Source organism: Prinia subflava, chromosome 2, assembly GCF_021018805.1.
Source record: "Prinia subflava isolate CZ2003 ecotype Zambia chromosome 2, Cam_Psub_1.2, whole genome shotgun sequence".
Lineage (NCBI taxonomy): Eukaryota > Metazoa > Chordata > Aves > Passeriformes > Cisticolidae > Prinia > Prinia subflava.
In genome coordinates, this window is record NC_086248.1 from 34,260,234 (window position 1) to 34,276,351 (window position 16,118).

At 39.0% G+C, this 16,118-nt stretch overlaps 1 protein-coding gene across 2 annotated transcripts in view; it reads right to left on the reverse strand.

Moving 5' to 3' along the window:
* Positions 1 to 16,118, reverse strand: part of ME1 (malic enzyme 1) — a 153,740-nt gene that overhangs the window by 25,410 nt on the left and 112,212 nt on the right. For both annotated transcript variants that reach the window (XM_063389542.1, XM_063389543.1), the window contains exons 7-8: positions 11,305 to 11,414; positions 1,300 to 1,397 (exon numbers count right to left, since the gene is read on the reverse strand). In XM_063389542.1, coding sequence (XP_063245612.1) covers positions 1,300 to 1,397; positions 11,305 to 11,414 — 208 coding nt within the window. The remainder of the gene's footprint in view (positions 1 to 1,299; positions 1,398 to 11,304; positions 11,415 to 16,118) is intronic.

The window sequence follows — 16,118 nt, forward strand, 5'->3', positions numbered from 1 at the left end:
AAATACATGAAATATTTTTTCTTCTTTGAAATTTCTGTAATTTAAACTAAAGGAAATAACAGTCTGCATGCCAGAAAGTAAAACACAAGAGCTTTTGCTCTTATCTTTTTCTAAGATGTCCATCAGAAAGGTAAGCCTCCTTTTACCCACTATTCATGTGTTCTGTAACTCTAGACTTGGCTGTGCTCCCAGTCAAAGCAGGGGAAAGAAAAACTCATGTATCAATCTTTTGCTGAAACGTGTTTCATTCTTACTGGATTTTATAATATTTCATCCAACAGATTAAATGTCATACAGGTACAAATTGAAAACCAGGCAACAAAACAAGCCAACAGACTGCATATTTCTGATTACAGATCTGTATATGTATTTTGATGGTTGGTTCTGTTTCTTCTCTATCACTGAGTTTCACTGAGAACCAAGTGAGATTTGCCTTAGTTTTTTTTTAAGAAATAAGTAGTTTTATTAAAAACCAACTCCTGCAGCAGGGGTGAGGTGGCTACCACTACCTCTTTGTGGCAACTGCCACACTAAAACTATTGACAAAAAAACAAACATTAGACCATAAATTCATCTGCTTGTTGAACACGGAACAAATCCAGGGGAAGGAACTCCAGAGAGATGGACAGTCATAAAGCAGTAAGGTGTTGACATGGCAGATATGGACACAAGCCATTTTGAAAACTGCAGACATAGCACCAAATATTTAATGAAATTAAAGAAGCCAGCACAGGGTTTTAGGCTTCACATGAGAGATGACAAGTCACTCTGTAGATAAGTACAGTCTGCACTTGTGTGTCAGCAGCTTAGAAATTAATACTGAAAAATTAGTATAAAAAACAGTGTGCATGAAGATCTTCAGAAATGGATGACCTTAATAAGCACAATACTGAAAAACTATATTCAATGACAAAAAAAACCAATGCGGCACTTCTTACTAATAGCCCTGAGTCAGGAAAATATGTTATATTTACTTTCTCCGCTGTATTTCCTCATCTTTCAAAAAATGTTTTGCTTGTTTATATCTAAAGCAGTTCAATTATTTACAGCAGAAGAGCTAAAACTTGAAGTTCTAAAAAGAGAACAGATCACAAAAAATGTCTTATGAAAAATATGAGGCTTCACCAGATGATCAGAGATTTTTCTGTAAATTTACATTCGAAGTAAAAAACAACTTTCAGCAGGGGTTAGTAATCATTCTACCCATTTAATCTTCTTGTTTATTGGACACATGTAACTCAATTAAATATTTATAAAAGTCATCCTAGCACAATTTTCCCCATGTACAAAAATACCTACCTCTCCAGCTCCCTGGAACAACACCCTGTGATCTGATAATTTGTTCTTGGTGATGCGCAGAGCTGCAAGAAGACCCGCAACAGCAACAGATGCAGTTCCTGAAATTAAAAAAAAAAAAATCTGGTTATTCTCAAAACAATTACAAAACTTTACATTTTAAGTAATACCACAGCATATTTTGGCTAAAAAATACAAGCACTGAAGGTAGTAACAAATAGTTGAGTGGAGTTAGAGCTTGCTCTGCTTTATTCTTACGAAAGTTAAATGTAAATGAGAATATAATCAGATAACATTAAATAAAATGCAATTGATCGATTCTATGGATGGGTATAATTGCTAGGCCATTCAAACGCTTCCAAAATATTCTAGTTATGACCTTTTTTAGAAAGAAGGGTGTGAGAGTCCAGAGAGAAGTATTTTGAAGAAATCCAAATACTGGAAATTAAGTTTCTGGTTTCATTCTTCAAATAGATATACTTCAAGTACAGTAAAATACAAGGCTAAAATAAAACTTCATTTCTCTTGGGGAGGTTTTCAGAGTAGAATATCAAATGGAACATTTACAGAGAAGATTAACTAGCTGAAAGAATAAGGCCAGCTTATTTAAGACTTCAATCACTGTGACAGGAGTTTCAGTTTAGTATCTTCTGAAACACTGGAGGTACCTTTTAAATCTATCTTTGAGTTATGCCATACAGGGAAAAAGGCTAACATTCAGTTTTATGATTTAGCCTGGGGAGGTCTTTCTTCTCCAAATCAGAACACCAGAGAACAAGATACCTATCTGTCTTTGAACTGAGAAATTTTGGTCCTCATTGTGAGAAACAGCTATTAATAAAAAGTAGAGCAAAAAAAGAATACAAGTAGGCATCTAACTCAAACTTGTTCACAGTGGCAGGGTAAATCTAACCTCTGTGATTGCCAACATAGCTTTGTCTTTAAGGTCTTCTTTCAAATACCCTTATATTTCCTCAGCAAACTATTCCAGTTTCACTGTAATTTAGGTTGAAACTTTCAAATCTAAATGTTTCTTTTCTTCTTCTTCTTCTCTTTTGGCCTCTTATCTACTATTGGAAAGCCTTTTATTTTGCAAAAAGACATATATTACATTTGAAGACAAATGGCGTTCCAATCAGCTTTTCCTGTCTGGAACAATCCCAACTCTCCCACTCTTTCAGAAAGTTACCTTTTCTAAACTTGAACTGCTGCACCCAGATCGACACACTGCACTGCAGGTGAATTGTCAGCACTGCTGAGTCAAGCTGTCAGCCTCTGTTGTGCTCAAGAAAGTTGTATTTAATCACCAGGACCTCATATCTGGCTCTTCTGACCCAAAGACTGGAAGTGACTCCCTCTCCCCAACAAAGCCTACTGGAAGGGGAAGACCTTCTTTCATGTGTTTGTGACTTCATGCAACAAGCTTGTATTTTTCACAGATTATCATCACTAAAGCATAAGGTGAGTCCATAAAAAAATAATCAGACTCTATTCCTGCAAGCAACTTGGATCCCATAAAGACATCCCACAGACGGGAATGTAGTAGTGGGGTAGATAATACCTGCAGCAAAGTTGTGTTTTTAGAGCAGATTCTGAAGAACCAACTGCAGACAGCACTGATTTCTTTAGGACTGAAAAAGCTGTCCAGACACTAACAGTTAGGTGCTAAAAGTCAAAACACAGGTTTCAGCATTCTTTGAAGATTTAAAACACCTATCTGATTCAGAGAGAGCTGAACCACAGCAAGATGAACACAGACCCTGCAACGTCCAGTTCCAGGAATAAGAATCAAATTCTTCCCTCTCTGGGCAGCAGCTGTCACTGACTGACTCACAGAAATCAAAGGTGAGGCCATGAATTATTTTGAGAAGCCAGCAAGAAGTTTTAAGGAGGAGATCTGCTGGCTCTTACAAGTCTGTTCCTGATCACCACTGCCCACTGCAATTGCCTACAAGCCACACAGTTGAGGGAAGAATTCACATTGCTACTGACTTTGCCTTCATAAAAAGTGTGGAATAGGTATGACCATCCCAACAAAAGGACTTGGCCCAGAACCGGCATATTGGACAGTTGCCCTCAACACGCAGCTCCCCAGAATTTGCCATCCATAAGTCTATTTTCTCAAAAACAAGGAGAACGTTAAAGCTGAGACAGCAGCAATCCCCACATTAAATGTGAGATGCTCAAAACAGGCATTCATACTGCAGGCACACAGATCATTGATTTTCAAATATATGTAGCTAAAACTACAGCACCTAAAAGAACAGAAATAGTAAGAAGTCTGGTGCTGGGTAAACCTTTTCTTCAATGACATCATTTGGGTGCTCAAGGCTAGGTTTGAATGTGTGGTTTGTAGGTAGGATCATCTGAGTTTCAAGAATGGTTACTTTTCCAGAAATAAAAGGTAATGCCTAATAAAATTTGAGAACACATTTTAAAGTTAGAAACTCACTTTTGATGTAAATCCACTTAAACAGTTAAAAAACATGTGTCTTCAGAATTAACTTTGTTACGTGCTTTTGATTATGACTTCTCATTTCAATCATCAGAAATGCAGGACACCTTGTTCTCAGCCCACTTAATGTTTAGACCATACAAATCTGGCATTCTTTACTTCTTTAGTAATTTTTATGACTTATTCTGTCCCTGATTTCTATATGAAAAAATCTTAAAAATGGTTCCTCTGAGGCATGGCTTTGGGAACAACAACCATCAGGCTGACACACTTCCACCCCACAGTCTCCAGGAACTAGCTTGTTTCTTTCCCAGATGAAATTAAGTCTTCCTCTGGTAAGTGCCAAGCTGGCAAAGACCAAAAATGGCAAAAAAGAGAAGTCAGAATGTGCTCTCAGTTTCCCTTGGTACCCTACCAAACAATCCTCGGAACCAGGAAGAAAAAAATCCCATGGTCTCACTTGATGCCAAATTCTTTCTCCTATTTTATATTACACAGCTGTGCTTGCAGGGAGGAGGAGGAGGGAGCCTACATAACACAGCTTATTCCTAGGACCATCAATCTGGTCTCCTGAAAAGGAAAGCTGAGCTGGAGCACTGCAAGATCCCTCTTTTCCTTGAAGCTGTGGCCACCTGAGCCCCCTGCCCCCATCAGAGGAGTTCTCAGAGAGCCGTAAAAGCTGCTCTTCAAGCTGCTTTGTGGTGACAGAGTCAAAATGAAACACCACAGATTTATAACAAATGGGAATGCTGGGATACCACTTCTCTTCATGGCTGAGGTAGTGTTGCTAAGCTTGTTAGCCAGAAAAATGGACTGTCATTAAGTATTACCAGTTGGGATATTTTTACAAACTCTCTCACTACATGATCTTCTGCTTTAAAGAAAAATAGAAGATATATGAAATATAAATAAAATCCTGCACTGAATGTCAATAAGACTTTGCATTGAATACTTGCACAGAATGTGAGCTAGTGGTACCTGTATATTCATTATGAGGGTGATTCAGAACAAAGGTTATAACAGCAATAGATAAAAGCTTAAATATGACATTTCTCTCAAATCACAATTTGCACAAAATTGCTCTAAAAAGGGTGTTTAAAACTATTCCACACCGATTTTATTCAGCCTTTTGACTCTGAAAGGAATAATAACCCAGTTTATTAGATTACTGAACCCACTGTCACTGCTGCTGGCAGTGGCTGTCATCACTCCTCGTCAGCAGCTTCCCGTGTTCCTGCCCACTGAAAGGGGGGCGCCGGCAGCCTGAAAGGCAGATCTGTTTAACCGGAACTGCTCTGACTAACGCCGTGACCTGAAATTTCACCCTGGATACTGCCTCCAGTTTCTGAAACAAATCAAAATGCAATCCACATCCATCTGCCAAGGCAGATGCTAACCACTTCTTGCAGACATCACGAGGCACAGAGTTTTGTCACTTTTCTGACTGTCATTGCTGTAGGAAGGAGAGAATTGGTTCGGTCACAACACAGGTTAAATCCCTTGTGTGCAGGATAAGATAGACACTGTTCAAGGATATGATTTTGAAAACTCATTCTATTGTCCACAGATTTCTAGACTACTAATCAAAGCAAATTTAACAAAGGATATTTTCCTAAAGCACTGTCAAATGCTGCAACAGCAAACGTGTCATTATAGTTTTCTAGGAAGGTATGTCATGTCTTGTATAAACACAATAGATGTGAAATTTCAAGGTATACTGTTCTATACCAAGTCTTTGTTTTCTGTACAAGGTTCTTTAGCCTTGTTACAGTAAACTGCACAACTGAGCATGAGTATATTAAAGAAAATCCATGACCTTTTGGGGTTGACACACTATAAATGCTTGGGAGCACAGAGTACTTTTTCAGCAGATATAATTGTACAAAAAAAATGGGGGGGAAAGCCCCAAAATATGAGGAATAAGAACTTAATTTATATTGGATGTAATTTAATTTAAATTAGTGAGAAATGGCTTATTGCACTGAAGCCTTTGTCCGTTATTTAAAGTTTCAAAAATAAAACTTGTAGTCAAATGTTAGCAGTAGTTCCTTTATGTAATTTTACCTATCGCATTTTAAAAAGCTAGCAAACAATAAGAGGGGAGAACTTTCTGCAGCACATCCAAAAATCTGAGGTATTCATTCTGGACTAAAAGATTAGAAAATGTTAAAAGTAAAATTCACAGCATAATAGAAATCACATGTTAACATTGACGGCCATCCAAATAGCATTTCCCAGAGTGCCAGGGAAAAATATCCATTCCCATCTCCTACACTTACAGGGGAAAAGGGCAGTAAAGATCCTATGGAAAAGGTGAGATCTCACTTGCTAGTGAGGCAAATGCTGCAGCTGTGGGTAGTTGAAAAGGTCCCTCTTTTAAGAGATGGGAGGGAGCTCCTTCTTCTTGCCATGAATGGGCTCCTCAAAGGTGCGTGTGCACACTGCCCTGCTCTGCAGCGGGCAGTGAAAAGAGGGGAAGGCTCTAGGCAAGGAGAAATGTAGCCTTTGTAAAACACCAGCCATCTGGCACAACTGGAAAAGGATCCAGAGTCCCAGCAGCACAGCATGGCTGAGGCTGGGAGGGCATTCGGTGCGACTCCTTGCTCAGGCAAGCCAGGAGCTGCCTGCCCCGGAACACGGGGAGAATGGATTTCTTTTTTAAACCCATAATGAGCAAAAAGTGAAACAGAGGAATACTTGTATAGACACGTGCATGTGTATACACATGGAAAATTACACAAAAGCCACAGTAGGGGATTTACTTGAAAACATACTGATTTTAATGTAAATTTACCAGTGAGTAACAAAGAGGTGATATCCTGAATATACCAAAAGAAAAACACACTTAATATAACCCTACAGCATATGTCTTAAAAGGATTATTAAAAAATTATTTTATTTTTAATGTTATTTCATTTTTAAAATCTCAGCATGTTTCATTTGAAAGCCAATGTCTTTGAAAGTAAAGCACATGTCTATGAAAGAAGTTTTCTACCGTTTGAATATCTTGTCAGATTTTGAGATATATGATATAAATATCTGAGCTATTATATGTCATTCCACTCTGCATTTTTCAAAGTTTTGGTCAGAGAAGGAACTGGAAGCCCCATACCCATCACAGCCATCACAACAAACCCAAAATCTTCTCTACAACTTGATTTCAAGAACTGAAATTTCCAGGTAGCAAATGTATAGATTTTTATATTAATGTTAAAATAATTGAATCTTAAAAAGGACTATGTTTGTGACACAGAAATTCTGATTTCTGAGAATTGGTCGCAACATAACTTCCATGTATAATTTTCCTAGTTATTCAAATGGCAGTCTGCTGAATACTTAACATATATTTTAAATAAAATCAAAATGTAAAATGAAATAATTATATTAATTTATATGTGTCTATATTTTTTATTTTAGGTCCCTTTCTTTTCATAAAATGTTGATGCAATCAAACAACACAGCTGTTAAAAACCAATGACATCTAAGGTCATGACAGATGCGAAGTTAATTCCAATTCAGTGCAGTCTCTCCGTGTAAATATTTTTACTGGCATAAAATAAAGGCCCTGTGTCCATCATGGGGGAAAGCATTGCAACTGTGGGCAGAGTGAAGTTACAAAGTTACAAGAACTGTAATTCCAGTATTACAGAGCAGAGAAACACTTATTTTTGTCTTATACTATGGAAGTTTTGTCGTTGTCAATTTAGACAATTTTTAAGTACAGAAGGGGGGGAAAAGATCAAAAAATTCTAATAATTGAAATAACTGACCTACATAGAGGCAGCAGGACCAGAAATTTATACCGTTGTTTGAAAAGTATCCATGGCAGCAATGACTGCAACCAGCTACCATGACAGCAAACAGCAACTACTGCAACCAGGAGAGCCACAGAAATCAAATGCACAGCTCTAAAGACATGCAAACACGCCTTCAGCCACTGACTGTGCTCAAGCAGCAGAAACTCTTTCAACAGAGTCACCAAAGTCAAAATGGGTGTGGACAGGAGCGCAATGGCACCCTGGGTTTGAGAGGGGCAGAAAGGTCTGGCTCAGGCCAATCCCACCCCAAGCAGGATTTCAGCACTGCCTTGTACCTAGGACTTCAGTTTTAGCAGATCTAAGAGACTTGTTCAATCTCCCTGCAGCAGGGAAGGGAACTGCTTCATTTCTCTAAGGAAATTTTCCAACTGTGACTCTCAAGCCTGCTTCCTTTGAGGGCAGTCAGGCAGAGAACATCTCTCACCCCGAGAAACAGCTTTGTTTGCCAGCACAGGCCACATGGGTCTATTCCCAGGCAGGGCTTGGAAAGAAAAAAACCATCACATATCATATCTTCTAGAAAATGCCACCCTTTCCTTATGACACCTCCTTCCTAAATATCTTGGAAATGAGCAAAGCTAGAAACCTGACCTAATTCAGGAATTTCTAAATGTTGTGAAGTTTGACATTACAAAATTAATTCATATTTCACCCATACGGGAAATTATGATCAAACCCCCTCAGTTTTGGAAAAGGTTCTCTAATAGTTAGAACCAGATAAAAGTATTTGTTTTAAACCAAAGGCTTTCTCTGATTTTCTTTTCCAATGATCTGTCTCTGTATTTCAGAGAGAGAAAAAAAAGCACCAAGCTGATTTGTGGTCAGAAAAAAACCAGACAGGAATCCAAGGGAAAAAGTGAATATTTTCTCCCTAAGGAAACATTGCTATTGTGTTTGTAAGAAGATATTTTGAAAATACAAATATGGATAAATTATTATAATTTCAGAGGGAAAAAATTCACCACCTATCCAAAAACAAAGATGCTTTCTAAAATACCAAAGTACAAAAAATTTTACTATTCCAATACAGATTTATATTGTTTGGTCAGAATCCTGTTCACCTTTGTTCTCAATTCCTTGTGTACAGAGAGGTAATGTAGAAAAAGTTACAAAGCTTTCTCCAAAGGAAAGGATGTGACAATACTGTAGCAGAGATAAAGACTGTTTCCAGAAATTCCTAAATATTTCTATAGGTGATCCTTAATGCCAGTCTTTAGTGGTTTTCTGTGATCAGTGTTTTGGCAGACATTTTCCAAATGTTCTGCAGTATTTACAGGGGCAGGCTGACCCCTGTAAATAGCTGTGAGCTGAGAGAGGGCAACTGCATTTGTCCAAGTCAGTGCTTGCAGATGGGTACATGCAGCTTGCCATGCTTTCTTTATCTTTTTTAGTGTCTGTCAAAAATCACAATCCTATAATAGGGTATTTTTTAAACTTGAAAATACCTCATTGCATCACTAAGATACATAGGAATCCTTTCTCTGAATATCTTATACAGGAAAAAAATCCTCAAGCCTTTCTAGGAAAGATATTAAACATTTCTTTTGATCTTAGAGTAGCTTTCTCTTGAAATACTAGTACTAGAAGAAACTGCGTTTAAAATACCATGTAAGCACTATCTTCATAAGATGATGGCAAATTAGATGCAGTGTTATGTTTCTTTGCTTTTATTGGCCTGGCACTACTTGTCAGCTTTACTGCTGTAGAAAACACAACTTGCACACAGAGCAAGCCACTCTTTCAAGTAGCCTGGAAAAAGTCATGCTATTTGTAATCTGAAAATTTCTAAGGACTGTTAAAGAAGTTAGCACCATCTGTTCTCATTATAGTTGCTAGGTGAAAGATCCTTAGGGTTTATAAAGTTGGAATAGGAAGAGGGATAAAAGATCAATGGGCTGTTGTTCTACTTCCACATTATAGGAGAAGATGACATGCTATGAAAAAAAAGTTACTGAAGGTAACTACGGGGATATGATGACAAATGACAGAGACCAGACATAAATGCATCCACTTTCACCACTTGGAAGCTACACAAATCTTAAGGATAGAGATCACCCAAAAGTCATAGATATTGTTTGTGAAAACATCAAAGGCCCCACAAGCACAAATTAGACTGCAGAAAATTAATAAATTAAAAGACTGCACATGGCTGCACTTCTAAGGAAGGCCGACAGCTGCTACAGCAGCTCAGACAAAAGCCAAAGGGATACCTTCCAACACTTCTGAACATCAGGACACCTCCTTCCAAGGTGTATGAGAGAGAATGAAATGGTTTGAAAATGCAAATACATAAAAGGCCTTGTCAAGTAAGTACACCCATAGTTGGTACACTTTTGCTGAAAAACTTCCATTTCTCTGAAACCAGAATCTACTTGAGTCTCTTTCTTATTTGGATTAACAACCTTCATCCTGCAAGGAAAGGGAATTCCCTGAGGGAGCTGAGCCTCTAAACAACCAGGGAAACTTCCAGATGCTGTTTGGCCTGCTATAACGAAGTGCTGTAGCCATGGCTACACTCAGACCCTTCAGAGAAGGAGGCACCATGCCTCTTACAAAGGGAAATGACATTTTATAATTAGTTTATTTCCCATCTGGGAAGTTGTTCTCCATAATCTGTTTCAGATGCAGAAGTAGAACTCAGCCAGGGTTTGAATGGGAACATGGTTCATGTGGGTCATGGTTAGCCAAATCCCTAACACCAGAAAGACAAGGGCTATTTGAACCCACTGCCATGCACTGAGTCACTGAAATATGACCAAGGTTCCAGGCATGACTCAGTAAGGATTTCTGGAAAACTCCAGCTCCTAACAGATGGCTTAAAGTGTCACTGAAAACCATGAAAAATGAAGACAGGTTAGCTTCCATTTTTGACCTGTCACTGCTGAGGCCTTCATACACACAAGGAAACACGAGGGATAAGAGGCAGCTGGTACCAAGGGCCCTCTCTGGGTCAGCTCATCTGACTTCAGCCTCCTCTCTGGGATGGGAGCCAGTGCCCCAGAGGAAGTTATACACTTACTGCCCTAGAGAAAGTTATTTACCACTGCTCTTTTCCTGACTGGATATAAGGCAAGCCAAGTAGTAGCATACACCCCTTCAGCTCTACTTGTCTGTCTTCTCAGGAGGGAGGGACACGATGCCCATTCAGACTGAGCACTGGGGAATTCCCCTTGTTGACATTTCCCATCCAAGATATTTTCCCTTTTCCAGCTGCCACAAATGATTCAGATGGGAAAAAGAGAGTCAAGGGGATCATTTCCCTCTAAAACTGAATGAGACTGTGAGGAAAATGATATGAATATTTAACTGAGTTGTCGGCTTAAGAACTGAAATACAGTTTGACATTTATCAATCCAGTTGCATGGAGGAATAGTGGAGCACTTGTCACTGAAGTGACAAAAAACCAAGAAAGTACAGTCCAGGTCTAAGCTTTGACATTTGCTCAAAGTCAGTAATTTATATGGGGAAAGCAATTCACATACTAAACTCTTAAAAAAAAAAAACAGACGTGAAGAGTGAACATCTAAATAAAGCATGAGGTGTAAATGAGAGATGAAAGGTTAAGAGCAAATGTAGCTCACCAAAATCCATGCCAATGAAACCCAAGACAAAATGTGACCTGTACATCTACAAATATCACAATAAAGGTGATAGATTTTTTTTCCCTCTGGAAATTAAGGTTTCTTTTTCTGGCTTGTGGGAACAACAGTGAAGAGAAGAGAAAAAGTTTGTTACCTTGAATGTCATCATTGAAAGTGCAATACTTGTTACGGTACTTATGCAGGAGGCGGAATGCATTGGCATTGGCAAAATCCTCAAACTGAATGAGGCAGTTCATGCCATATCTAGAAAAACAAGAAATTATGCATTATGTTTACAAAGTTTCAGAATTATACATTAAAAAGCTAGTAATATTTGTGGTCAGATTTTGAATACAAGTATAATGTGAATCACACAACTCTCAACATGTTTCTGTTATGTTCGTTGTCTTTACATTCATACAGATTATTTAGAAGGCATAATCATACTACTAATAGTATTTACTCTGCTCTAAGTTCTGAATAGAAGATCAATGGAAAAGGCCTTCACCCTCTGCAGACATCTCAACAAAAGTCTCCACTGAGCAATTACCTAGTGAACAAAAAAAGGTCCCTCCCAACACAAACCACTTTATAATTCTATAGTTGTAGTTTGTTGGGTTTTTTTTCAATATGGAAACTCAAGACTGCTGGCAGTAGATTTGTATGTCAATACCTAACAAGTAAACAATTGCCCTGCTGTGCCAGTAAGGTCAGTCTTAAAATAAAAGTTAGTAATAAGTTAAATTACATTAATATTACTACTATAGATCACGGAGTAGTTCGGATTAGGAAGAACCTTAACAATCATCTTGTTCCAAATCCCTGCAATGGGCAGGGACATCTTCTACTAGAACAGGTTGCTCAGAGCTTCATCCAGCCATGCCTTGAAAACTTCCAGGGTTGGGGCATCCACAGCTTCTCTAGGCAACCTGTTCCAGTGCCTCACAACCCTCAGAGTAAAGAATTTCTTCCCAGTATCTAACCCACTCTCAGGCTGAAGCCGTTCCCCCTTGTCCTGTCACTACACGCTCTTGTAAATATCACCCAGTCCTTATATGCATTTTTAGTAGTACTAAGTCTAGTACTACTAAAGTACTAAGTTTAGTCTCTGGATTCTTTGCATACCATCACATACGGCATTTTCAAGTACTTTCTTACAACAAAAGGAAAAGAAAAACACACAAAGAAATGAAAATATATGTACAAAAAGTACATGAAGACTGGATTCAAGCTCACAGATGTTTGGAAGAGGGCAAGATCTCAAAAGCACACATCCTGACTGAGCTAAAGGAGGCTTTCCTTATTTGCTAACAGCACAAATCCATGAGAGACAGTCAAGCTGTCAATTCATGCTTGATCCAGAAAAGTAATACAAGCATATAGTGAGCAGTTCAATGTAAATACATTAATTCAGTTTTTCTTTAAACCATACGTGTGTTTGGCAACTACATTAAGCAATCAGTATTTCTGAAAAAGACAAAAACTCCTGTAACTAAACTCTTTTCTATGGAAAATACATATTTACAGCCATATTCCAATTAGCCAAATCTATGGGGATTCCACTGGCAGGAATGGTAATCCTTGCTGAAAATAAATACATCTTCAGGTCTGATGGAAAAACCTGGACTTCTTCAGCAGCATGATGAGAGGCAACTGTTTAGAAGAAAATTTGGCAAGTCCAGTACAGTAAATCACAACTGAGTTCAAATAAAAAACTAGAGCTAATTTCAATAATTAATTAAAAGTTCTAACCTGATTCAGTTTCTGACATAAATTTCTGTGATTCCATAAGGGTCCAGAGCTGACAGTTGCATAATAATATTGAACTAATGAGATTATCACTCTGGAATCCTGGAGCTTGGTTATATGTGTTTCTTGGATGCCATTAGGCTGGTCTGTTTCTTTGTTTTACCATATATAACATTCCATTTTCTCATCTGCATTTTATTTTTCTCTTTTTTCTTAGCCATTACCTTTGTAGAAAAAGACCAAAACTCCCTGTGAGTTATATGAAAACAGCGTCCCAGTAGAAAATAATCATCCTATACTGGGCACACTATCCATATTAATTCTCTGGCACAGATATTGTGGCTGTTTAATTAAAATGGAAAAAATGCAGGCAGTCTAACTCTGGGCCTCTGAGATTTTGGCATCACAGCAGAAAAAATTCTAAGCACATGTAAGACCTGACATCCAGGTAAAAACCTGGACTTCAGTGCTGCACACAACCAGTAGTACCTCATAAGAGTTGTGAATTTTGAGGTCCACGTTCTCAAAAAAGTCTAATCAATCTCTTAAAAATCTAATCAAATCCAGTAGCTGGGTACCCATGAGAGTCAAGAAAATTATGCACTGTTTCTCTGTTTGGAATGTTTTTTTTCTCAAAACCACTAACAGATAAAAAATACAGATGAGGTAATACAAAATAGTTAATATCAGGCATTCCAGAAAATCCCTTAGCAATAATGAACTGGCTACAGAGGTGCCACACAGTTCTGGACGCAGTGACCATACCAAAAGAGCCATCAATTCTTTTATGACCTCCACATCTTACTATTGCAATCACTCAAAGCAAGAAGTTGAGCCAAAACCTAAATCAGTATTTTCCTTCCTGTATCACTCAGCAATAACCTTCCACCTTCTCACACTCTGATGAACAGTTTTAGTTTTAGTGCCTTCTCCATTATAAAGGGTAACTGCTTAAATCAACCCTCGTGGGAGCAGAACATGTTCTCTCTGTTTACATCTTGTACCCTGCTGTCATTGCAAATTTTTGGCTTGGAACTGCACCTCTTCACAGGTGGGTAGGGAACACAAATGACTGCGAGATAAAAAGAGAACCAAGCCCTTTGGTGCTTGTCCACACGCAGTCATCAAACCCTACTGTGCCTTTCAAACCACTCAAATTCCAGCAAATGTGGGCCGCTGCAGTTCTGTGGGTCATATTATCTTAAACATTATGAAAAGAGAAAACAAAGCCTGAAGCTATCCTAAAATGTGACCATCTTAACATCTTCCATCAATACTTGACACAGATGTAGCACAGACTGACATCACTGAGTTTCCTCCGATGATACAGATACATCAGGCAGCTCCAGACAGCAATAACAGATTTGCTACAAACAAAATCGTCACCTTTAAAGCCACCATTCAGTGACTGCGGTTGCCTACTAAAAGGGAGCATGTTAAAAAACAGCAACCTCAGGCATGTCAAGAAGATTAGGAGACAAAATTAGAAGAAATTGTCATGACAGAAAATTCTCTAAGAGGTATTTCTTTTATTTTAAAAGTAGTGGACTATCTATTTGATATGACTGTGTGAAAGACTAGAGTGTACTGCTTATTTAAGTAGCTAAATTTCATAATCATACACCTTAGGACAATTTTTATCTTCCTCTTTGAAATTTGAAGACATGCAGATCTCCAACATAAACTACAAACCTTTTGTTCTGAATATGTCACCAGCAGCAGAGTTCCTGAAGCAAGTAGACATTTTAGCAAGCAGTTCTTGAAGCAAGCTGCACAAATGGGGGTGGGTTGATGCACAGAAAGGCTCTGCAGAGGATCTGGATAGGCCGGATCTACCAGCCAACACAGTGGTATGAGGTTCAACAAGACCAAGTGCCACATCCTGCACTTAGGTCACAACAACCCCCTGCAGGGCTACAGGCTGGGGGAAAGCAGCTGGAAAGCTTCTTAGCAGAGAAAAACACGGGGATGCTGGTTGACAGGGGCTGAACATGAACCAGCGTGGGCTGAGGTTCATGGCACGCATGGTTCAAGGTTGATGGAATCCTGGCCTGTACCAGCAATAGCGTGGCCAGCAGGAGCAGGGCAGGGACTGTTTCCCTGTGCTCGGCACTGGTGAGGCCACACCTCGAGTGCTGTGTCCAGTTCTGGGCCCCTCAAGTCAGGACATTGAGGTGCTAGAGTGTGTTCAGAGAAGGGCAAAGAAATTGGTGAAGGGTCTGGAACATAACTCTTGTGAGAAGCAATTGAGGGAGCTGGGGTTCTTTAGCCTGGAGAAAGGAGGCTCACGGATGACCTTAACACTCTCTACAACCAGCCACAAGAAAGTTGTAGCCAGGTGGGGGTCAGCCTCTTCTCCCAGACAACCAATGACAGGATAAGAGAACAGTGTCAAGCTGCTCCAGGGGAGCTTTAGGTCGGACATTAGGAGGCATTTCTTCACAGAAAGGGATATTAGTCATTGGAATGGGCTGCCCAGGGAGGTGATGGAATCACCATCTCTGGAGGTGTTTAAGGGAGACTGGATGTAGCACTCAGTGCCATGGTCTAATTGATGTGGTGGTGTTTGGTCATAGCTTGGACTTGATGATCTCAGAGGTCTTTTCCAACCTAATTGATTCTGCGATATGAGTCACATAAAACATATCATGCCTTACGGCTTGCTCAAAACAGAGCCAACAGTTCTCCTGCTATCACTGCTTTTGACACAGGGCTACACAGGGAAGAACTGGGGAAATGGAGAAAGATGTAACCAACATGAATGTTCATACTGAAAGGTGGTACAAATAAATGGAAGAAAGAAACTATCAAGTGGGCACCAACTGTATTAACCAGAAGAAATTATGAGGTCTAGTTCTACACTGTCAAAACTAAAAAAAAAAAAAAAAAAAATCTGGTAGACATTCCTCCTCAGTCTACAACCATAACAAATGCACTAATGAATTCTTGAATATTTTTGTGCTCTGAAAAACACTTCTCTGATAGCAATAGCTTGGCTTGAGTCCTGCCTAGGACTGATGGATTTTTGCAGGCAAGTGTTTTGTAGCTGTGAATTCTTTTCTTCCGCCTGTTAAGGATGTGTCACTGCAGTAGCTGATTAAACAAATATAAATTGTCCCAAGAAAGTGATAATCCAGATCACTGTTTCCCCTTGTAAATCCTGTTTTGTCACCCATGCCTTTCTGTGTACTTGGATTTTAGATTCCTGCTCCAAGTCAC